Genomic DNA, 23,890 nt, shown 5'->3' with positions numbered 1-23,890 from the left:
AGCATTGCCATGAATCAATTTCGCTAGGGAACACGTTTCAACGCTATCTAAGGGGGAAACAGTACCACGCTTGCGTGCTCATGGACCCTCTCACACGTTGCCGATCGCACGATTCTCTTTTCTTTTTTCTGCATTCCACTCGTACATATCCTGATTATCGTTTTCTAAGATAAAGCGAACCGTTAGACGAGTACGTTGGTTAAATAGGTCACGCGACAATGAAGCATGTCTAATTTCACGTACGTGAAGAATTCTCCTACTGTTTTTTATTCATAATTCTACGTAAATTTTATATCGACAAACATTTTTTTTTTCTCTCTCTCTTTTCTTACTCTGAAAACACTCGAGAACGTTAATCGTGAAATACCAACAAAATACATATTTGCGATTGTCAATTGCTATCGCGTGATAACTATAGTTGGTATTCGACCGCGGAATGCGCATTCGCGTTTCTCACGTTCAGAGGAAAGAGTTCGCACTAAAACGAGCGGAATATTTGAAATAAATATCATTCGAAAAGAAATTAAACGAGGTGTAACACGATCCGATAGCGTAACAACGTGCATTACTGGACGCTTGAATTCGTTCCCATGTTAATGCGCAAAGAATTGGCGGGAAATAATACATTTATGAAGAATGCAGTTTCGCCGACTGTACGTTATCTATAATTTCTTTAATCGCGCCAACGACTTCCGTGCGAACAGACTAAATATTAACACCGGTAATATTGTATGTAAAATAGTTACGTTTTCCTTGCTTCTTTCAAACGCACGTGTTTTTCGTCGTTCTAACAGAAAAGCCCTCGCACTTTGCGCTTCCTTCTAACGTTAGAAAAGTGTCCGTCGTTGATAATAATCGAATGGAATGAAATCGCCGTTTTAGACGCGTTAACGCGAGGTCAATCCGTGGAGTCGGTATTTTCGTTTGCCGACATAAAAGTATACCGCGGAAGGTTTTCAGTGTAGAAAAAGGGAATAGAAGGAGTGGAAGGGGTTAGAACGCGGTATGGGGTGAATCAAAGAGGACAAAGAGAGCTGAAACGCAGCTGCTTCAGCACACGCATGGTCCGTGTTGAAAATGCATTTCATTCTCGTTCACGAACAAAATGGACCACGCCGCGCGCATTAAAACGCGTCTAAATCTCCGAGACATTGTTCTCCCGTTTTTGTAGGTTAGGTTGGCCATACTTAACGTTTTCAGGACGGAAGGGATGCTGGTGCAAAATTCGTATATATATTTACTGATACAAACATTTTTTTATAATAATTCATCACATACATACGATAGTCGTTTAATTAATGATCATTTAAAGCGCAATGAATTGATAAAGCGATGATGCATTCGAATTCGTCGTTAAAAAGAACGTAATTGAAGTCGAGTAATCTTGAAAACCGGCGGGAAGCAGATTCGAAGCGTTCCTTGACGCGCGTTCGCGCCGATTCATCGAAGCGTGTCGATCGGCGTGCTAACGTGTGTGGTGAATTTTTTTTTCTTTCTTTTGCTTAATAAATTCGTGATAAAAAATATTCTGTCCCTATAATTTCGTTTCGCCCTAGTGTGGATCGTTTTAGCGGAGAAAGAACCACACGCAAATGACGACGGCCACCCTTGCGTATAAATAACACCGACATCGCGTGTGTATTTATACGCCCGTCTCGCGTGCGTACACGTGTACTTACGAGGAGAAACGCTCAGGGCCGTACGGACAGATACGCTGGGCGAATGAACAATCGACAGGGGGGTTATAGGGACCGATTCGGAAGAAAGACCTTCTATATTTATGGTAGAAGGAAGTGTTCGCACGTTACCTCGTCGATAGCTGGATTGAATTCGGAATTAGATTGATTTATGGCTATACAAAGGTTATCAATTTTCGTAAATTCTTTTTTCATTTTCGTATCATATCGTTTTTAAAATTTTATTTAGAATTTTCTGCAAACGATTTTTCTTATATTATACGTACAATACATTTTAAATATAAGAAAATATTTTGTTCACTATCTTTTTTAAAGCGGTGAAATTTTTTTACAAATATTGAAAAAATAAAAAAAGTGGGAATTTATTTGAATTCAAAACAATTACATCTAAACTTTAGTATACGTCTAATTCATTAAACAACTTGAATAATAAATGACGTTCGAATAATTCGTAATTAGAGTTTAATCGTCTCAAGGATTAATTGTTGAACGGTATTCTTTTCTTGCGACGAAGATAATAATGTTGAAATTATTGCGATTAATTGCAAATTCTTAATAGCGTCACGTGTTGTTCGATACCGGTGTAGAGGAGGGGGAGGGAAAAAAATTGTTGTCCGTAACGAGAGAAAGGTTAAACACGCGATTTCTGTCCCGTTGTGGCAGATAACATAAATTTGTCGCAGTGCGCTACATTTTCCGGGCCAGTGCGGTAAAACACGTCCCTGAAAACTCGCGACACGCACTGCGAATAGTGCACTGACCGCGGACAACTATTTCTATTTGTCGATCGCTTTTGCTTTCTCCCTCGAACAAAACGAAATATTATCTGAACATATGTACACCATGATTTTTAATACCCCGATTACACAAAAAAAGAAAAAAAGAATTATAAAAAAAAAGTCGTAAAGTAACATCGAAGAGGACATATGACACTGATAACTGAGTCTGCAATTTTCTTTTCCTTCTTCTTTATTGGTTTATTGAAATTGCATGTAGATTTTCAAGTACGTATATTATATAACGATGACTATTAAAATACATCTATTATGCAGAAATAAATGATTGTTTCACGCGATGACACGCGTGGGTCATCGTATATTGTCTAGTGTTGAATAATAACGCTGTTTCATAGCGTATAATGAATCATTGTCAGTAATATACCTGCTAATGTTTAGTTACCCTGAAAATAGGTACAATAGGAAAACTAGAAAATGAAATAGATAATTCATTCATTCTTTATCTCAGGATTAACCTAGGTAAATTTTAACAAAAACATCTCGATAAAATTTATAATTTAAAATAAGAAACTTGAAACCAATCATTTTGACCGATTTGCTAGTTCTAGCGTTTGTTTCTTAAAAATTACTCTCAAGTACCATTCAGCTTTGCATTGTTTCACTCGACCGGGTTAACGAGACGGTACACCATTCAAGAATCCCGCAAGTTGGAATAATAATGATTGACGAAACGGCTCGATGGTGTGAATTCACGGAGCAAGCGTTTTATTGTTTAATTTCCGGAGCGCGACTCGAAGGAGGAGAGGGATTCGAGACGGGTAATCTTGGAGAAAGGAACTCGTCATAGCTGACAAATATATTAGGGTTTCCGAGTGCCAGGTAATCGAACCTGGCGCCCGTCGATACAACTCGATCGCTTTTCAAACGGTCCAATTCGTTCGTGCCGACTGACACGTTCCCGCCGAGGCTACCTGATCGAAGCTATCCATTATAATTAACGATATTTATTGCTCAGCTGTTTGCAGACGCAGCAGAAAGTCACGGGGGGTTTTACCCGAAACCTTGATTACGAGGAGAAAGTAACGTAGCCTCTTCTGAATATATTTTCGTGGAAATGAGTCATTGCGCGATGACGATGACCCGGGGTAACAATTGGATCGTGCTACTTTATCTTCCGTAACATACATCAATCTCTTATTTTTTAAATTTCTTAAATTGTTTACATAATAGTACGATTTTGTCGAATAGTAGGAAATTTTTAAATGATTATTAATTATTTTAAATTCTCCACTTTCATTTTCTAAATCATAAACTATTTTTATAATACATGAAAAATTTGAGTAATTTTCCTTCGCTGTTTTAAGATTAAACAAAGATCTTTGAATTAATTAAATATCCTATTTATAATATTTATAAATATTAATATTATCCAATATTGTTTACGAATATTTACAAAATTTTCATTTTCTATGTAGTCAATTGGAGAAACACCGAAGGTGGGGTAAGGTGAATTCTAATAGGGTAGTTTTATCCTAGTTACTATCCCAATGACCAATCATAGCGCGTCCCTTTCGGTAGTCCAGGTCAAAGGATTTATAAGGGCCATCGACACCGCGGTTGGCTTTAGTGGACGCGTAACACCGGTGGCAGAAGCATTATCACCGGTTCTACGTAAACAGCGGTCTGTTGACGATTTTCCAGTTTCCTCGTCGATGTTTCACGTGGGTGCTCCGTTCCGTCTCGCTCTCTTTGTTTTGCTTTCGTTCTCGCCGATAAAGTGCGAACGATTAGCGTCACAGGCCGTAAACTGTGAAGGTTCGAGATATATACAGGAAAGAATCTTTGATCCGTACGAAAACAACAAAAGCTACGTCAATATGGACTGGTAAGGTTACTCGTCTCTTTGACGCGTATTTCTCCCCCCCTTTCCGTTCTTTTTCAAACAGCCGTCTGTAAAACGCGAGCAGTAGACGATTCTTTCATGCAACGATGATACGTTGGTCATTGGATTTTTAACCCTTCGCTACCTGTACGTTTATTTTCATTTATCTCCAGATAATTTCTATTACCAAATTTCATTTTTCCCCCTTCACAGGGATTTCTTTTTCATTTTGAAACCTGTCTCACAGCAATGTTCATCGTTTCTGTTACAGATGCCACAGAATCGGAAAAGGTGAAGTTCCAAGATTCGAGGGACTCCGCTAGAACGAGCACGACTTCCGGTACCGCGGCCGCCAATAAGCGCGCGAAGAACAAAAAGCGGCGGGAAACGCAACAGGAGTTCACTCATTCCTGGATGGTGGGCGCGTTGAAGGGTCATACCGCCACCGTCCTCGACATGAATTTCTCCAGCAACGGCAAGTTTCTCGCGAGTTGTGCCGAAGGTACGTGTCAGATAAACAAAATGAAACGAAATTAACAAATTTTCTACATCTTCGAGAAATGTTTCTCTATCAGTGGCCTTATCGAAATGTGCAAAGAATGATCTACCGTCTGGATCAAATTAAGCCTTCTCATCGTCGTTATCGGGTTGAAAGAAAGACAAAAATATCGTTTATTGTTATAGTATTTCCGTTATCTCAGGAAACGTTGCACAATGTTATAATAAAGTTCAAAGGCCTGTTGTTCAGAACTGACGAGTCATTTAATCAAACGGGTTAGATTTATTTTGCAGATTTCTTACGCTCGCAACAATTCTTACTATTGCGCGAGGAAATTGATAAAAATTTTATGTCCCTGATAGAGTCTCGTTCGAGGGAGAAAAATCTGTCGTTTGCAAACGGGTTTCATCGGATTTTCTATTTTTATTTGCATGTGTCGTTGTGTCGATAATAATAGCCAAAATCTCTGTCTCTTTTTTTTTTTTCTTTTCGTACGTCAAGAAGTACATGAAAAATATAATATATATATATATATACATATTTTTTTTTAACACTCGGAAGACGAACTGAAAGACGTGGAAAATTCTGTTCGATGGTCCATCATCGCCTAATTAATGAAATTATTCATATCTCGGCCGCGTAAGGGTTAAGATATTCGAGCGTCTTCTCGTGTCCTTTAATGGTTCATCTCGTCACTGTTCGTGGGTGACCCGTTGGCCATGGAAGATTTTCGTCGAGTTTCTCTTCTTTCTCCGGACGAGTTTAACCTCGAATCCACGCGTGCGACATAGGTGCGTGCCGAGAGGCATGAGTAACAGAGCGGTTTAAAAACGGTAGCCCCCCCAGGTGTATTCTTGGAAACAAGGTGTTACAACTGGAGAGTACAGAAATTTTTGTATCTTTTTCTTATTTCGCTTGCTTCATCCGGTCGTCTCTCGAACTTTGAAACCATCGAGGTTATCTTATTATTTATCCCATTAGAAAAACGTTAGATACTTTTTCTAGAATTAGAGGAAGGGGTTAAAATTTCAAGGTTATCAATCAGATAGGAAATAATTTTCTTTACCCACGGTTGCACCATCGCGAGGGTTGATCGCCCGTGTCAAGTTTAATTCGAAGAAACGATATATAGAATTCGGGGCCAGTGGTTGATGATCACCTTTGCGAGGCGTAACGTAACAGAAGTGGCTGGTTGTAACCGCCTAATAATAGCGCTACGTGGGAAATTCTCTGGCCTTAAATCAAGCCCACACTACGGAGCGACAAGAAAATTACTCTAACTCGCGATGAAGCGTCGTCATAAGCCGATAATTCGGTATACAAGATTAGCCGCGCCGGGGCCACGAGTGTTGCCTTATCCGATTCGAACGGGAAATCTAATTAGCGAACAACTTACAACTTAATTAGGAAAAAAAATTTTCTAATTGGTAAACTCTCGACGAGCCCTATACCTTGCTCTCTCCAGGGTAAATCGATATAAAAATTAACCCTCCAAAAAAAAAAAATGTTTTTTCTTGAACAGCATAGATCTTTTCTCTCCTTTTCTATCTCCGATTGCCCGGAGGTCAGGATTTCCTCGAAGAATCGACGTATGGAATGCGAACCGGATGATTTCATTAAATGACGCAACGGTACATATCGAAGAAGCCGGTCATTCCTTGCGAACGGGGATACCGTGTTCCGTTATCCCCACAGTCACACAGCCGATTCCCTCGTCTTCTCTTCTTCGTCGTCGTCTTCGTGTTGTGTCCCTTCTTTCGTTTCGCTTGGCGTGTGTGCGCGCGACCGATATCTTCTTCACCGATCCTGTTCTCTCCGCACGAAACCGTGTGTATATGTGTTACCCTCCGGAGAAACTGGAGCGATTCGTTTTATCGCGAACGGCTATGGTGTTCAGGGAATAGACGTCGGAAAAATTCACGTACCCGTTGCAAGGTCGAGGTGATTTCGTTTTTCCTGCTCGTTTGTTTCCTTGGAAAATTGCCTGCAGCTCTTTTCTGACGCAACTTCTGATGTAATCGAAGGGTGACCGCATCGACTTCGTCATCTTATTCTTTCCATTCGTGACGTTTTCCCGGATTCGAAGATTCATCGTTCGATTCAACAGTAATTTGACACTGGTAGATAATTGCTTTTGAAATTAGTCGGACAGGTGTGAAGAGTAATTAGGATAAATTTCGAGTTTGATAATTAGCGTATTCACGAGATATCGCTTGCTAATTAAATCTTCGATTGGCTATAGGTTCTCGTGTATAACGAAAAGTAGTCGAAGATCGTCGAAACTTTCAAAAATTTCTAATCTCGATTGAACATCCTCTCGGCATCTCTAGTACGGGACCATCCGAAAAGTTTCTCTATGTTTTGGCTCGCTTGGTGAACGCGTGTTCGTCCGCGACCAAGCGGAGAAAAGAAAGCGACCCTTTCCGTGACGCGGGTTTGGCGAAAGTTGCGTATTGCTGAATAAACGAGAAGCATTAAAACGGTTCGCCGTTTTTATTGCCCGCTGCTTTTTGTTCAACGATTTACTTGTAACTTTACTTTTTATAAACGTGACAAGAAAACAGTTAAATACGTTCTATCTACAGAATTAGAACAATTTCTCCGAACGATTCGGAGAAAGCTACATCCCTTATGTCTAAGTTATGTTCCTAGGGAAGCCTAGAAATTATTGTTTCATCTCTAATTAAAATAAAACAAATCGCCCCTCGCCTTATAAAATTAAATGGGATTTTCTTTTTTTTTTTTTAAGTTTTGTATATCTTGAAGCATGACATACGTGATCGGTGAAGAAAATAAATTATAAGACGAGGGGTTGATCCTTTTTTATATCCAATATCGACGAGCGTGTATAGCGTCGACACGATGAATCCTTATGCACAGACAAAAATTCATATACGTTACTTCATGCGTCCGTGGCAAGCTTTCACTTTCACACCTTTTTTTTTTCTTTCTTTTTTGAAGCAATTAATCGCGCACCACTCGCCGCGATTTTTGCAACGATCCTTTACCTCCCCGTTCGCGTCTTTTTCTCGTCATGAAACCGTGAAAATTTCATTAGAACGTCGTGGTTCTCGCTGGAATCGTAGCGAGTTGAATCGCATCGGTTCAAGGTAGATCTATGGGTCAAGAACGGTACCGATCTTATGCTCGTCTTCTGATCGTTCAAAGACAATTTAACAAGCGAACTTTCGTTGTTCATATTATAAAACAATGATTATCCTAACAAGAAACGTGTGTTAGAAAGTAGCTGAAAGGGCAGAGATGCATGCGCGTGGTGTGTAGTAAAAGTTTCTAACAGTATATATAAAGTAGGTTGTCAATTTGTAAATTTCATTGCCTGCCGGACGATGAACTGACGCATATATGTTTTTGTGTGTAACATAAAGATTGCGGCCTGCTCCTGAGAGAGGAGCTCCTGGTGGACCACGGGGAGAGCGACCGGTACGCCGGCTGTAAGGTGAACCGTGACACGCAGTCGTCGTCGTCGTCGTCGTCGTCGTCGTCGTCGTCGCCGTCGACAAAGACATCGCCAGGAAGTCGAAGCAAGTCGTCGAGCGTGTCAACGTCCTCTTCGACGACGTCCACGTCCGGAACTGCGTCCACGGTGGCGACCGTGACCGCATCCTCGACCACGACGAAAGAGGACCGAGCGATCCTGAGCCGAAGGCAACGCAAGAACCGCACCAGAGCACCGCGAGATCGACGCCGCGAGTTGTGCTACGACGAGCACGAGGACGAGCCCGCGACGCAGCAGGAGCATCATCGACACCATCATCGCCGGCAGCAGCACTATCCGAACAGTCCGTCGCGAGATTCTGTATCCGTTCAAATAAATAGCACCGACGGTAGAAAGTCTGGTTCCAGAAGAAACAAAGCTCAAAGCGATTCCCGTCGCGAAGAGAGGAAGAACGACGGTATCTTCCTGAGCCTGCAGAGAAAGGAACTGCATCATCTGAGCGACGCGGCGGTAGCCTCGTTGCTTCGGAGATACACGCTCACCGGGGAGCAGCTGGCTCACCTTGGTTACCCGGTCGAGTGCAGCTATTTCCCGGGCTACGCTGTGATCATAAATTATCTTCAGCATCCCATAGGACATCGGATTCGTAGCTATCATCATTTAGACGTGAACGCGCAAGAGTTCATCCCTGGAAGCGGTACCAGTTCCTGGACGATGGCGGAGAGCGAAGGAGACAGCGGACACTGCAGCGGTAGTTCAGTGGAGAGTTCCGATCTCGAGCAAGAAAGTTCCTCGGACAGCGACAAATACTCGGACATAGGCGAGTCCTCCTCCTCGTCCTCCACCACCGACTACTCCTGCCCTTGGTCGTCCTCGTCGTCGTCGTTCGCCTCGAGTTCTCAAGAATCGTCGCGAAGGTATTCCACTCCTGAACCTTACGAATTGGTGGTGGTAGAGCGTCGTTGCGCTAGGTGTTACAAGAGCTTCTACGTGAACCGAGAGAGCGGCGAGTACCTGCACGAGGAACGTTGCGTCTACCATTGGGGCAAACTTCGAAGCGGTCTCGTGGACGGTGCTCACAGCGAGACGTGGGAGTGTTGTCGAGGTCGTGAGACGGCTCGAGGCTGCACCAACGCCAGGATGCACGTGTGGACGGGTCTGGCACCCGGTTACAACGGTCCATTCGACGGTTACGTGCACACCAGACCGGCCAGGATCGTTCCGAAGGATGGTAACTACGGGGTTTACGCTCTCGACTGCGAGATGTGTTTCACGCGACGTGGCCTCGAATTGGCCAAGGTGACGGTGGTCGGTATGGACGGTAACGTAGTGTACGATGCCCTGGTGAAACCCGACGACGAAGTGATCGATTACAACACAAGGTTCAGCGGCATAACCGCGTCGGATTTGTCGAAGGCGTCGAAAACGTTGAGGGACGTTCAAAAGGACTTGACCAATTTCGTTCACGCCGAAACCATATTGATAGGTCACGGTCTGGAGAACGATCTTAGAGCGTTGAGATTGTTGCACGCAACGGTGATCGACACGTGTGTCGCGTTCCCCCACTTCCTCGGTTATCCATTTCGCAGTAGCTTAAAGACCCTCGCGAGGACAGTGTTGCGAAGGGAGATCCAAGTGGCGGAACACGACTCCATCGAGGACGCTAGAATCGTATTAGATCTCATGCTTAGAAGACTACAACACGATCTTTCGTGGGAGTGTTCCGAGCCATCGTGAAATAACCAACGAATAACGCGATTGTACATACTATCTTGGTGACTCGAATATATATACATAAATATGTACAGTGAATGGAACTCTGTCGGAGGTGATGGACCTCGGCACCCGAGAACTGAGCAAGTTTCGTCGAGTCTACCTAAGGTTTACCGGGCGATCACGCGGTCCTGTCGATATATCACTTTTTTTTGTCGTTTTTTCTTTAGTGTCGAAGAAACAGAGAAAAAAAAAGCGCTAACGAGAATCGAATCTGTCAGGACGGGATCCACGCTGATTCCCCAGCAACTCTTCCGTCAGTGTTCAGTTCCAAGTGAAGTCTGTGATATGTTACATATATACAGAAAGATAAAAAAAAAGAAAAGCTACACGTGTATGAGCGCGTTCCCAGGTTAAATATTCGTCGTTCAGGAACGCGTTCGGTCATTCGCACAGATAGTCTTATAGGCACACCATACTCCCATAACACACGATTCATACGTTCAATTTCATTTATGCGATACATTCAGTTTGTAAGGTGCGTCGTTGCCGAGGAAAAGGTTTAGCTCGATTTCAGTTGCGACCACTCGGTACCACACGAGTGATAGAATAATTTTTTTTTAATATTCTTTCTCTGTTTGTTTCCTCTTTTTTAAATGAATCTCACTTGTAACGTCGATAAGGGCTGTTCGTATTTTTCTCTCTCTTTTTTTTTTTGTTTCGTCCATCGATTCAATTTTGTTGAAGAAACAGAAGTACAAAGTAGACTGGTGTGAGATAGAAAAAAGAAAATGAAATGTCATTTTTTGGGATGATCGAGTTTGAAGTATGACAAGACACCCTTGAGTTCGTTTCGAGCCTGTATGCTGCGTTTCACGTTCGATTGCGTTCGCGGTGCATTTCTTTCACCCAAACAGTATACGAGCCACGTTGTTGATGTTGTTTTAAAACGTTCGATCAAGTACAATGGTTACAATTGTTAAATTTAAAGCAACATGACAGAAGTGTGAGAACACTAATAAAACGATTAAACAAAAGAAACAAAAGAATATTTCCTTTTTTATATTTCGATTAAGATACAAGTCCCATCTGCGAAACGTTTTCCTCGACAAACGCTCAACGCGTAAACTCATGTTAATAATAGGTATCTCGTGCTTGACATACTTTCATGAAGATATCATTACTCATATATACGTAGAGGATGCTTCAAAAAAGATGTACATCATGAAACCTGTACGATCCTATTCTCCGTGACAAAACAATTCGAAAAGTCCTTTATCATTTTTCAATCCGACGTTTCGTTTCGGAGATATAATAGATCAAAGATTGGGCGCTCCACTTCCGACCCCGCGCGCATGCGCAATCAGGCGACCAATCAGATGGTCGCGCAGGAGTGCGAGGATTCAAGATGGCGTCTCAGGATTTAAACTACTCGATCTTTAATCGACTGTATCTCCGAAACGGAGCATCGTATCGCAAAACGGTAAAGGACTTTTCGATTCCGTTTTTCACAGAGAATTCGTAGCTTTCACGATCTACATTTTTATTTAAAACACCCTGTATATATAGACACATTTATGCGCGTAGGATAAACACACACACGTTTTATACCTTACGACCTGTCTCATGTATATTTCATTCAGCGTTGTTTTTTCGTACACGTACAAAGCGAGAGGAGGACACGCGGCGTCATTGATGCTGGTAAGTGTCTCTCGGGCTTCCACCGAGCGGTTTGCATTTAAATTCTCCTCGATAAACGACCGCGTCTAGAAAATGTCGGTAAAACGAGGACACCGCGAATTCGAGATGTTCCTCGCGGATTTAACGAGTTTCCTTATATAAAATTTCAATTGCGTTTTGTTTCTTTTTCTCTATTCTTTTTGCTCGTGTCTTTTTTATCCCATTGACGACAGCAGAATTTTCGACGAGGCCTCTTCTCGAGAATCCGTGCATCCTTCGTTCGCCGCGTGATCGCCGTCGAATTTTTCGTAAAACAGAGGAAAGAACACGATTTGTCTTATCGTTCGACACACGGGTACGTGCCCGTTTCTCACTGGCTCGACCGTTTATCGATCGATTCCTTTTTCTTCTCTTTCCGTTCCGCTTTTTTCTCGTTCACGATGAAAACGCGAACGTGAGCGCGAAGTAAGAGCGTGGACAATTTTATAATCGGCGAACGATTATAATGTCCGTATCGAATTGGCCGCGGGTTTCCGTTTCGTACGTGTCGACGCGTGTAAATCATAATCGGATCGAGCCTGAGAACCACGTGTCCGATTTCGACTCACGCTCAAAATTAAACAGATAGATAATGTTCCGTGATTTTATATACACTGTTTATTACATTTGCAGCGAACCTTGTGTGCCCGTTTACCATATATAGGGTGTTCAAAACAATGGCTGTATCTTTATTTTCTTAGAGAAATACTATATAGAATTACAAATAATAATTTGAACTTGCCTGATAAGCTCTTTGTATTAATTTATGACGTATCAAATCACTGATTTCGAAAGGTATAATCTAGTAGTATTTGGATAGAACTCGTGATATATTAATTTGAATCTTAAACTTTCAACTTTGAACACCCTGTGTACACCGATACACAACCGCGATACCGTGCACGCGGTCATAAGTATTCAGCAACGGAAGATTTTGTATTCCCGACCTGGAGAACTAGGTTTCCGTGGTAAAAATAATCCTCGGAGGGTCGTGTGTTCGCCAACTCGAAGTTTTACTTAATTTTACCCGCCGTGATTATGCTTTTTTTTTTTTCTCACAAATTGTCTGCATCTTATTCACGCGATACCGCGTGCACCATCCCTAGTTTTAAGAATCCGTTCACGCGGTATCGCGTGTTCCACGACGGCAGCGAACGCGTGTCCGGTTTGTACATATATTTTCATGCCACGTTTTCTTTTTTCATTACGATCCTGTGTTCAGACTTTTTCGACAGGTGCAAAAAGTCATTTGTAATTCACGCACGCGCGTTATTCGCACGAGAATTCACTCGATACGAAAGCAATACCAGCGGTATCTCGATCGGTACGAACCGATTAGTTACCGGACGACCATGGAATAACTAATGGTTATAACTAATTGATTCATTAACCTTTCCGACCTCGGCACGAATTTTTTTTTTTCTACGCTGTAGTATATATAAACTTCGGCTTGTAAAATTCGTTTCTAAGCGTATCGTGTAAGCGAGTTATTTGACTTTGTAATAGGTAAAAGTGCGACTGAAAATTGTAAGTATCTCGGAAATTGTGAGGAAGCAATCTTTCAAAGTACATATATGTATATATATATTTTTTTTAATAATTAATACATTGACTGGGATTTCATTAAGTATATCAAGGAGTAATTTTTATAATTTATCGCTTCCATTTGTCGTTTCAGATTATTTTAATAAAAATTCACAACTTTCACATTTTTCTTTTCTTTTTCGCCGGTCAATGTGTTAATAGAATTTATTATGATTATTATACGAATGCTTACTCTTTTCATAAACCTGCGTATACTCGTTCGAATAACCGACGTTCTACTGCGTTAAATCATCGCTTTGTAAATAAGCACACTATTTATTTCATCGCGAGATAAAAAGAAAAGTACCTGGTGGCATTCTCGAATGAACGTTCCTTTGAAATTTTCGAGCTGTGAGATCTCGAAGGGCCTGAACTCGCGCAGGGCACCCGTTCGGAATTCACCGCGTTCATTAATTTCTTCATCAACCAAAATTGTTTATACTTTCGAATCATTCGCATTGAACGAAGTATTAAAAAAAAAAAAGAAAAGCAGGGAAAGTGTATGTAAATGAAGATGAAATTAGGTGAACGATTTAATTTGTTTAAAAAAAAAAAAAAAAAAAAAAACCAAGAAGAGCAATGTAATTTATACAGAAAACTTTTGCTACCAAAAAATATACGATCTACGTTTTTAAGATACCAGAACTGTTTGGGTATAAATTCGATCCATGAATCGTTGTTGAGAAGAAATACCAACGTGATTCTTTTTTTGTTTTAATATTATTATTTTGCCAGTTCGAACGTTTTCAAGCGAAGTCGCTTTCAAAATATCGTCGTACATCTTGCGGAAAGATCAAGTTATGCATTTCAATACAGTCGACGAGATCCTCCCTTGGTTATTGAGAAATTTTTCCTACGTTATCGCCGGTAGAGGATCTCGTTCCTTTTTAAGAAAGATTGCGTCGGAATGATGGTTTCTTGATGAATCATCCAGCCTTGAAACGATCTCGTTTAAATCCGTACGCGTTCCCGGATGAAATTCATGAATTTCTCGAAGTCATGAAAGAGAAATCATCCCCTTATTATTTATTCTTTATTATAATCCGTGACTTACGGAGAAAGAGACGAACGTCGTTGTAATGGATCGAAATAAAGAGTGAAAGAGAGAGAGAGAGAGAAAGAAAGAAATAAAAGAGGCCATCGTTGCGAGCGAATCCCTGTGAGTCCAGGACGTGTCCCTGAGATAAAACAATGGAAACGCTGCGACAGAGTCTGAAGCATATAATGAACTCTCTTGTTCTTGTCTCGTCTCCTCCTCCATATTTCTTTCACCTTTGTTTTCGATCGAACATAAAAGCGTATTGTGTTAACGCGACGATTAACCCTTTGCGCTCTGTAATTGTTCCAACAGTTACCGATTCAAGTCTACGGATCGTTATTAATCAATTCCGAATGCTACGGGCTAATTGATTCGAAAGCCGGCGAAATTGCTCGCGCAACTATGAAAAAATATAATTAGGACGAATCTCATCTTTGGTAATTAGTAGAATCTCAAGATACGCCTTGCTAATTACCACTAAATTCAATCTTAGATTATACTCGTTAGATTAGGTTTACCGGTTGTTACGAGATAATCGCGCCAGTTGAATTAAATTAGTCTTAGGTAAAATTCGGCAGCATAAGTTAGTCCTTACGGTAACCGAGATTTCTCTACTCGTAAGCTATGGTGGGCGTTGTCCCAAATGCTAAAGTACAGCCAGGAAAACAAAGCAATAAATAATGGTAACAATGAGAGATGATTTACAGTTTCAACGAAAACGTAGAAAATCTGTAGAATATTTTTACGAATAAATAGGTATAGAATCGGTAAGAAATTCGCCGATCCGAGCTCGTCTAATGAAAAAGAAATTTCTGAAGCCGAAGCCAGGCGAAACGTAAACTTTCCAAACGTTTCTGTTATTTCCGTCGCTCGAAAGCACTCGTGGGTTACGTAAGTTTTAACCTCGCATGATCGATGAATAGAAGACGACCGTAGGAATCGTACCGATCGTTTCTCGAATCGTTTCGTCGTTGATGGAGGCAAGGGCGGTTGGAATCGTAATTGATTTCTGATCGATGGCAACGTACTCATCGATTAACTTCGTCGATGACTCCATCGACCCGTTTTGTCGATACACTTGTACTTCGTCACGTACTCGTTCTTTTATACTCTTTTGTCTTAACAATCTTCCACGATCATCGAGGATCAAGTTCCAATCTTGGAACGGAAGTTTGACACTCTGCCAAACTGTCCCTGATTGTATATTTCTTTCTTCTATGGAATCCAGATATAAATCGAATGGGAAAGTACTTGTACGAGTACTAAATTAGTACTGAATCTGAGAAAGTAGACTAACCAGGCCAACTAATTGACCAGTGTAACTGGTGCAAGTAACTTAGTCTAGGAAAGTAGACTAGGATCATCGGGCTGGTTAATTGACCAGTGTAACTGGTGCAAGTAATTACAGCAATCCTTTGTCTTAGACGCCGGATAATTATAGCGTGATCAGAGGTCGTGTAAATAAATACCACCATCGTAATCATCAAAAACAATTTATTTTATTCAGAAAATTTTTTAAAAAAATCGATATCTCGAGCCAAAAAGATTATGATATTCGTGAAATGATATATCGATAATAGGTTCCTTTTTATTATATCTTAGAAAGAAAAATGAAATGTCAAAGTCAGGGATACGACATAGTATCTTCCTAGATTTCCAGAATGTCACGTGTTTTTCTGTCGCCTTCGTGAATGAATTAAAAAAGCAGTTGTACTCTTGAATTGACTCGTTAACGAGCTTGGATCGCGTCTATTTACCGTGGCTCGTTAAATATAACAATGTAGACAGACATGCAAAGGTGTGCAAAATACAGTAACGATCGTGTAGATTATATTGCCATCCTTAATTAAAACATCCTACTACATTAATAATACATTTGCTGCCCGTGCAAGAGTTCCAAAGAATTGTATAAACCACAGGCTCTTGCGAAATAATGACTAAACTTTTGAAATTGAATAATAAAAAAAGAAAAAAATTATGGAATATGAAAGAAAGCAATATTTTATACTGCCTCTCTTAAGATTATAGTAATCGTGTGCTTGTAAGTTAGGTTTCTCGTACTGCCTCTTAACACCTACATTAGCGTATCGCGATAGATTAAACGTAAGGTTTAATCGTAATTACAAGGTTCGTTAATCGGGGGGGGGGGGACATAATCACAGATTCCATGGCACGATTTCCCTGTTACTTCGCAGCCACTCGGGAATTATTAACAAATAAAAGACAAAGGCATCGCGAAATAATGAAACCAGTGAAACGGCTTTTTATTCCGTCCCGAGGAGGAGGAGGAGTAAATATTTGTGAACAAATTCAGACTGCAAAGGGTTAGAAGAGTATTTCCTTCTCAAATATTGAGAATCGTGCGATATCTTGGCTGTAAAACAGATTGTCAGAAATAACAGCGCGATCGTTGTTTCCGGGAGGTTTCGCGAAAGCCTCTCGAAAGAAAGTTCCATTCCGGGAGTCTCGTATTCTCTATGGTTCGTACGGTTAGGAGATAGGTTTCACGACACCTCGGCATCATCGCGATCCCACCGAACGCAAAGGTCATTCGTTACATCATTTCTCGTTCCGGGGAAATTGCTTCCGCCATTTCGTACTTTCTCTTTCTTTCTCTTGCCCCGAAAATTAACGCCTCTTGTCTGTTTCGCGCGAATCGCACCGCGATCGTCTGTTCGATTAGCGGTGGATCGTTAAGAGGCGCAAGAAATTTTGAAACGTTGCGCGATACTAAACGATCGAAATGTAAATATTTGTTAATCGACTGCGTCTTTGTTTCTTTGGGAATATACAATTAAGCAGAGCAAGTATTAACAAGTAGACGAGAGTTAGGTCGCTCTTTTCCATCGAACACCTGTTTTCGTTATCTGGAAATCAGCTGTTCGTGCGGGCTATCGAAGAAGCGGGAAATTTTCGTTTTTCAATGTCAAAGTGACCGTGTTAACATTGTAACGTTATCTTACAAGGAGAACTACCCAAGTGTTACACTCACTTATTAATGAAATTTTGCCAGCTTGTAGAGCTCGTCGAGCTGAACACACCTATACCCCCTTTTGGGGGCAGACGACTAATTGTTTAAAAGATATTAACAATTACAGTTAGTTACTCTTTACAATGACAAACTTACACATACAACTCGCAATCTAGAGATCCACGGTTCAAATCCTTGGTTCCCAACATTTCTTTTTTTTTAATGATAATTTATCTCTTTTTGAATAACTATTACATAAAAATTATCAAAAAAAAAAAAAAAAAACTTTTTGGGAATCAAGGATTTGAACTGAGGACCTTCAGATTGCGAGTCATGTGTTTAACCACGGAGCGGATCCATGACTCGCAATCTGAAGGTCCTCAGTTCAAATCCTTGATTCCCAAAAAGTTTTTTTTTTTTTTTTTTTTTGATAATTTTTATTTAATAGTTATTCAGAAAGAGACAAATTATCATTAAAAAAAAAAAAATGTTGGGAATCAAGGATTTGAACCGTGGATCTCTAGATTGCGAGTCTATCATACTTCTCAATGTAAGTAGTAACTAACTTTAATTATTAATATCTTTTAAACAATTAGTCGTCTGCCCACAAAACGGGGTATAGGCGTGTTCAGCTCGACGAGCTCTACAAGCTGGCAAAGTTTCATTAATAAATGAGTGTAACACTTGGCTAGTTCCCCTTGTTAGAAGGAAGCAATATTTGAAATTCGAGCAAACATTGACTCGGTTCTTCTCGATCCAGGGAAAATAATTTTAAACTAATTATCGATTTCCTATGTAAATAAGGTACGAGAAGAAATTAAACGAGAAAATTTATACGAATCTTGTTTCAGTTTATTTAACAGATTTTCCTCGAAGAAACTTCGTTTCCTAGTCGACCGGTATCAAGGAAAATAAAGGATCGCAACCGGATTTGCTTACAAAGGGAAAGTGCTGATCTTCGTTGAACACGGACGCATAATCTTCCAGAAGTACAGCAACGAGCTGTTATCGAGGCACTTTTTGTAATACGTAAACGCGTTTCCGACAAGTACCCGCGTCATTACGGCTTCGAGTAATCACGAAATCCATTAAGCGATTCTACCAATTGGTTAATAAATTAATTTTCCTTACAACCAGTATGCAATAAAGAGACGTTCGAGTATCTCGATAAATTTCAGTTATCGTATATAATTCTTATAATTCGGGACGCAATCTTTATTCCGCATTTCGACAGGTGCACCGCTAAATTAATTAGGAATTCCATCTTCAGATAATTCATGGAGACAAACATTGGAAAGATAAGTCATGTTCGATAACTTATATGGTATACCGAGGTTTCTCAAATATTGAAACAGTACACCGAACGATAATGACTCCTAATTATTTCGAGTGGTGCATGAATTAACTCTTAATTATTAACACGTTCGAACAAGAGGCTCGCGGTGCCACGATATTGCGCTATCAATTATCACAACACGAAAGATCCTCGCTCGATAAGGAGAACAATAAAATCGATGTGGAATCATGAATAATTTCCGCTTTTACAATCTTCTGTATTCGTTTACGAGCGCGAAACATGTAGATTCGTCTTTTTTTTTCTTAGCGACAACAGAGAATATTATCGCAAGATAAGCACGCTGCGAAGTTATAACGAAGCCTAATATCGTGGCAAACATCGTAAAACGCGACGAACGTTCTTTTAGGCCCGTTTCCACATCGATCGGGCACCGATGGAAAATACATTTTAGAAGAAATTCTACGACGCTATCCCGACGACCATGAGTTTCCAACGTCGTGGACGGTTCAGACGCTATTAATACCTTTTTGTAAGCCAACACACAAAGGCCGCCGTGATTTCTTCCTCGTCGACCTCGTTAATTATCAGCTTCAATTATTAAGCTTTATGTCTAAATTGAAATGTTTCACACTTTCGATGCTGTTTCACAACCCGTTACCTTTAATAAACAACTCTTTCCCGTGTATTCTTTCTGAGATAAAATTATTTTGCATATTTTTTCATTCCCGTTCTTCTGTTTCGTGACATTCAAGAGATGACTTTAGTTTGTTGAATATAAAACTAGAAACCAGTTCCTTCATCGCTAGACAGAAAACAGGTGCGAGACAAATTTTGTTTTCTGAATCGAAAACAAAATTTCTTTGTCTTCTATACAGATTCTTGTCGAGCGCGGAAGAAACATCTCTCACCATAGAAGTCTCCATCAGTTAGAGAAATAATAACGAGGAAATGTTGTATAACGTGGTAATTATTCCCTGCTTTTTTTCTTATCGCGACAGCACGCGTATCGAATGATCCTTGGGAGAGCACGAGAAAAGAGAGCCCTGTTGGTTATCTCCATGGAAAACGCCGATAGCCTAGCCGTGTCCGTGGACACGATTCTTACGAAATTTCCTCGCGACCCTCCGCAACGTCTTGACCAGCTCTTTCAAAAAGAATCTGCGTGTTTGTCGTTCCTATTATCGAACGATTTTACTGTAAAACCACCACGCTAACTCGCGTGTTCTCTACGCAATTGTTGCGCAATCCTAGCGATTATTAAATCCCGTTGCGTAAAATCCTCTTCGTAAACTCTCCCTTCGCCCAATTCGATTTCACGTCTCTTCCACGCATTTCGCATCTTTCCGTAACTCGTTCTGTGCGAACGAAATTTCAAGGTCCGTCGTGGATGGTCCTATTAAGATTCCGCTCAATTATCCGGAACGAAGGACTTCCGGGGACGATGGCAGAAGAGAAATCGTTAGGCTGTCGACGAGATTCGTTTCGAATTGATAGAACATTTCAGAGACAAAGACCTTTCGCATTCGATCTTGAAGTAATACCTTGAAGTATTTTAATGAATCTTCGTACGCTGATGGATTACTTTAGCGTAGACGTTTAGAAAGGAAAATTCAAGAAAAAATTCTTCAAACTGATACCTGAATCGCTACCCCTTTACCTGCTCCATTACAACAGGTACAATCAAACGAACACTCCGGTGGCAATAAACGGAAGCGTATCCCTGCAAATTGTGTTTAACGATTTTATAATCGTATCCTTCGGTCGTAAATGCGTTGATGGTAATATAAGAGGTACCTCACCGTTGAAATGTGAATTAATCCTTGGTGGTCGGAGGAAGCCACTCGTGCACCGATTGTTAAATTACACGGTGTCCAAATCATGCTCAACTTCGTACGAAAATTCAAAGTCCTTGTGGTTAAATAAAACTTGAGTTTGGAGCCACTGATGTCACTGAAACATCAGATAAATTTATGGTATAACAAGTGCGCGAAGTAGGGGAACGGTTCCTCTCGAGGTGGACAGTAGGAAGGTTCTTACCCGGGTCAGGGACGTTTTTCGGAGGCGTTGCCTCTCTTTATTAACAGCCACAAAGCCGGGTTGTTGAACCTGACGATTCTACCTCGACGAAACGGATTATTCGAGGTGAACGATCGGCCAGATTTAACACGCGAACAACGTTAGAAACTGTTTAAAGGCCGAGTTATACAACGACCAATGAGAGATAACTCTTTTAGACATTCCTGGCCTTTTTTCGTCTCCCGAGGACACTCGGAGATTGCTGAATCTGTACCGTTATGGTAACAGAGGTTTTCGTTTTCGATGCTTCCTATAGCTTCGAGGAGGCAACCGTACCAGTGTAAAGGTACAGCTCGATCAATTCTCTTCGAGTCTCGATTAAGGCCTGTTATATCGGCTAACTTGTATTTATGATTCCAAACACAAGCTCTATAGGCGTTTGGCTTTGATACCTGCTTTCACATAAGCTCGTGTCTCGCAATGACCGTACTTTCGCGATAACACGACAGCTTAATGTAATCTTACTCAAGATAATTAAAATGCGAACCCTCGATAAACCGAATTAGTGAACTTTCGAACGATACTGTATCTTTAATCTACCCAAGACAATACATTGCTGTGCAAGCTACGGTTCTACGAATCCCTGATGAAGCGCTACACATTAAATATAATAACGATTACAAACTGCTGAGTCGTTCCATTCGTTCAGCTGTCCAAGGAGGAACACCTTCGAGCGATTCGACTGGATGCTCAAGGTTCTGATGAAAATCTTGTTCGCTAAAATAGAGATCGTCTGTGACCAACGAATAGCCTCGCACAGATCATCCGGATGGTCAGGTTTGATGTAGGAGAAAAAAGGAGAGGATGCTGCTTTAACCAGGGCATGTCGGCCAAAGAGATAGGAGCATGTTTCCAAGGAGAAAATCTCCAGGTTTCGTGCGGCGCAACAACTTTCTTTCTTCGGATAAGGCGCGTGGGTACTTGGCGGGTCTCGAGGAAGTGTTTCCTATGGTAGAAACGATCACCAGGCGTGGAGACGCCAGGGAGGACAGGAACTTTCTCCACCTCCGTTGCTCGCAACTCTATCTTGGAAATCGTGGCCCTCTTCTACTCGCTCTTTCGCGTACAGGACGTTGAATAAAATAGGTTCAGAATATAGGGAACAGGGTGAACATACTTTGGTAAACTGTCCTCCATGATTTGAATCAGATTTTTATCATTCATCATAAGGAATTAATGACTTCATTCCATAGTTTCCTGTCTCTCTTCTTATCTACAAATGATTATCAAAATTCATGTGTAATCCAATTAAAGTATTAAAGAATATTTTAGGATTTACTTTCCATCCGTTCATTGACAACAACGAATCTCCTTGGCAGTCTAAAGAGTGATCCATGACACGAATAACGGTGTGCCTAGTTCGTGCCTTTCAAGGGTGTGAAATAAAAGCTTAATGATACAATAAACTTCCGTTTGCAAGTATAACGAAACATGTTTCACAATGCATATCGCAATGCTAGAACAGGTGTCGGTAAAAATAACTATAACATTATTTACTTAACTATTCAATCTGAAAAAAAAAACAATTAACTGATAACTTGTGTATTAGTAGAATAAAGACAATTGCCTCAATTTGATAACGATATAAAAGCCACAATCGTAACCGTGAAAAGAACATCCGAAGTAAACAGAAAATAACAGGACGAAGAGTGGAGATAATGGTGGTCAGATTAGAGTAAGTTATATCTTTTGCGGTATTTTGTGGGCCAACAAAACATTTTTCACGTAACTTCCATCCATGTTTCCTGTATTAGTTTATCGTTTTCATTGATTTTATCGATATTTCCTGTAAATGACGCATAAATCATCGCTGAAAGATTTAAAAAACATGCCATCTTTTGTAAGAGATAACGCGCATGCGCGCAGGCGACGCGCAGTTCGCGACTAAAATGCAACGATTTTTAGCAAACTCATTACACGACGGGGAGACGATCGTCTTACTTACATCTTGATGAACATTCTAATTGCTAGGCACCGTTCAATTTTCCGAGCCACTTATTATTTCTCATTGGCTGAATAACTCTGTTATACACTTCGACGAGCTCGTGGAACACTGTTCGCGTGATTCATCGTTTAGCGCTATTTTATCGACTTTCTTGAAAATTTCTCCTTCGTCTGACTGAGAAAAAAGAAAACGAAATCAATCGTATGTATTATAATTACGAGTTACTTTTAGAATTTACTTTTCTGGTATATAAATTAGCAATTACGAGGTTAAGTTTTTTCTGAGGTTTCGAAGTATGTTTAAAGGGACAAACTGAAGTTCCCTCTGGTCGAAACTCGTCGAACTTTTAACTAACCTGAACCTGTTCTCTTTTTATCCATGATCGATCGCGCGTCAGATGAATCGTGAACTATAACTTTTTATTCTTTTGCAAGTCAGAAAAAAATATTTTTTCGTTCATCGTATTTAGCAAAGTTTAGAGATTTACACGGTAAAGGTAATTGCTTATTGTTGACAGAACAGTTACGACAGATGTCCTACTTTTATTTAAGTTTCAACGAGTCTTGGCTGAAACCATCTACTTGAATTTCATGCCACGATGGCGAATGTAGGAGAACAAAGTCGCGAAAGGACGGTGAATTTTCGCTGATGACCAATAGAAAAAAATGTGTTTGCGATAGGCCGGTTAGAGACCATGAATGCATTAAATATTCCGGAGGGAGGTTAGGCTATTGTCGATTGAGAAATCAAACGGAAGACACGAACGTGGCTCACGTCGTTTGCCGATTGCGACATGCCGTCTTCGACATTACGTCAATTCCTGGCTCATATATTATCGATCAACCGATGATCCGAGCTTTTTCACGTTTATCTGTTCGTAGATTAAAAAATATACGTGCATATCATAAAAATATTTGCACGTTCATTTTTTATCATTGCCAAGTCGACGTCACTTGTCTTGATTATCAATCGAGTTGATATTTAAAGTATTCCATTGAAGTGATAAAAATCTACGTGTATTAAAAACAAACAGCGTGGGTGAGCCACAAGGGAACGACTTATATTTAGCAACTCGTATATTAACGTTGGGTATCGTTTTATTGCAATGTGCTACTCTCGTTCACCCCAGTCACGCTTTCTCCGACCAGTGCTAAACCGAGCTCTGCTTTTCCATTTGTACAATCTGCAGCAATTATATTTTAGTTCTTCGAGAAAGCGATACCCGATCTGTGTATCGATGTACTATTTACGTTTTTCATAAGTTTTTTCAAAAT

The 23,890-nt window shown here is 40.6% G+C and overlaps 1 protein-coding gene and 1 long non-coding RNA gene across 15 annotated transcripts in view; one reads left to right on the top strand and one right to left on the bottom strand.

The window, feature by feature from the left end:
* Window positions 1-23,890, top strand: part of LOC117602572 (transducin beta-like protein 2) — a 38,552-nt gene that overhangs the window by 10,206 nt on the left and 4,456 nt on the right. For 3 of the 6 annotated variants that reach the window (XM_076691922.1, XM_034320766.2, XM_034320765.2), the window contains 2 exons: window positions 4,588-4,818; window positions 8,202-16,173. In XM_076691922.1, the coding sequence (XP_076548037.1) occupies window positions 4,588-4,818; window positions 8,202-10,009 (2,039 nt within the window). In that variant the 3' untranslated portion in view covers window positions 10,010-16,173. The other 3 variants (XM_034320768.2, XM_034320767.2, XM_076691923.1) reach the window with 3 other exon arrangements.
* LOC117602588 (uncharacterized) lies at window positions 17,758-23,171 on the bottom strand. 9 transcript variants are annotated; one of them, XR_004580998.2, is made up of 7 exons: window positions 22,855-22,954; window positions 22,617-22,790; window positions 21,951-22,457; window positions 20,633-21,884; window positions 20,395-20,545; window positions 20,137-20,315; window positions 17,758-20,059 (listed from the first exon to the last, which is right to left on the bottom strand). It is a non-coding gene; the product is annotated as an uncharacterized LOC117602588 (long non-coding RNA). The 9 variants fall into 9 exon arrangements; XR_004580993.2 differs by having other exon boundaries at window positions 17,758-20,315; window positions 20,633-21,727; window positions 21,789-21,884; XR_004580988.2 differs by having other exon boundaries at window positions 17,759-20,315; window positions 21,951-22,181; window positions 22,276-22,457.

Source organism: Osmia lignaria, chromosome 13 (assembly GCF_051020975.1).
Source record: "Osmia lignaria lignaria isolate PbOS001 chromosome 13, iyOsmLign1, whole genome shotgun sequence".
Lineage (NCBI taxonomy): Eukaryota > Metazoa > Arthropoda > Insecta > Hymenoptera > Megachilidae > Osmia > Osmia lignaria.
Note: the sequence above shows the minus strand (reverse complement) of the source record. Positions and strands in the feature narration are given on the sequence as shown.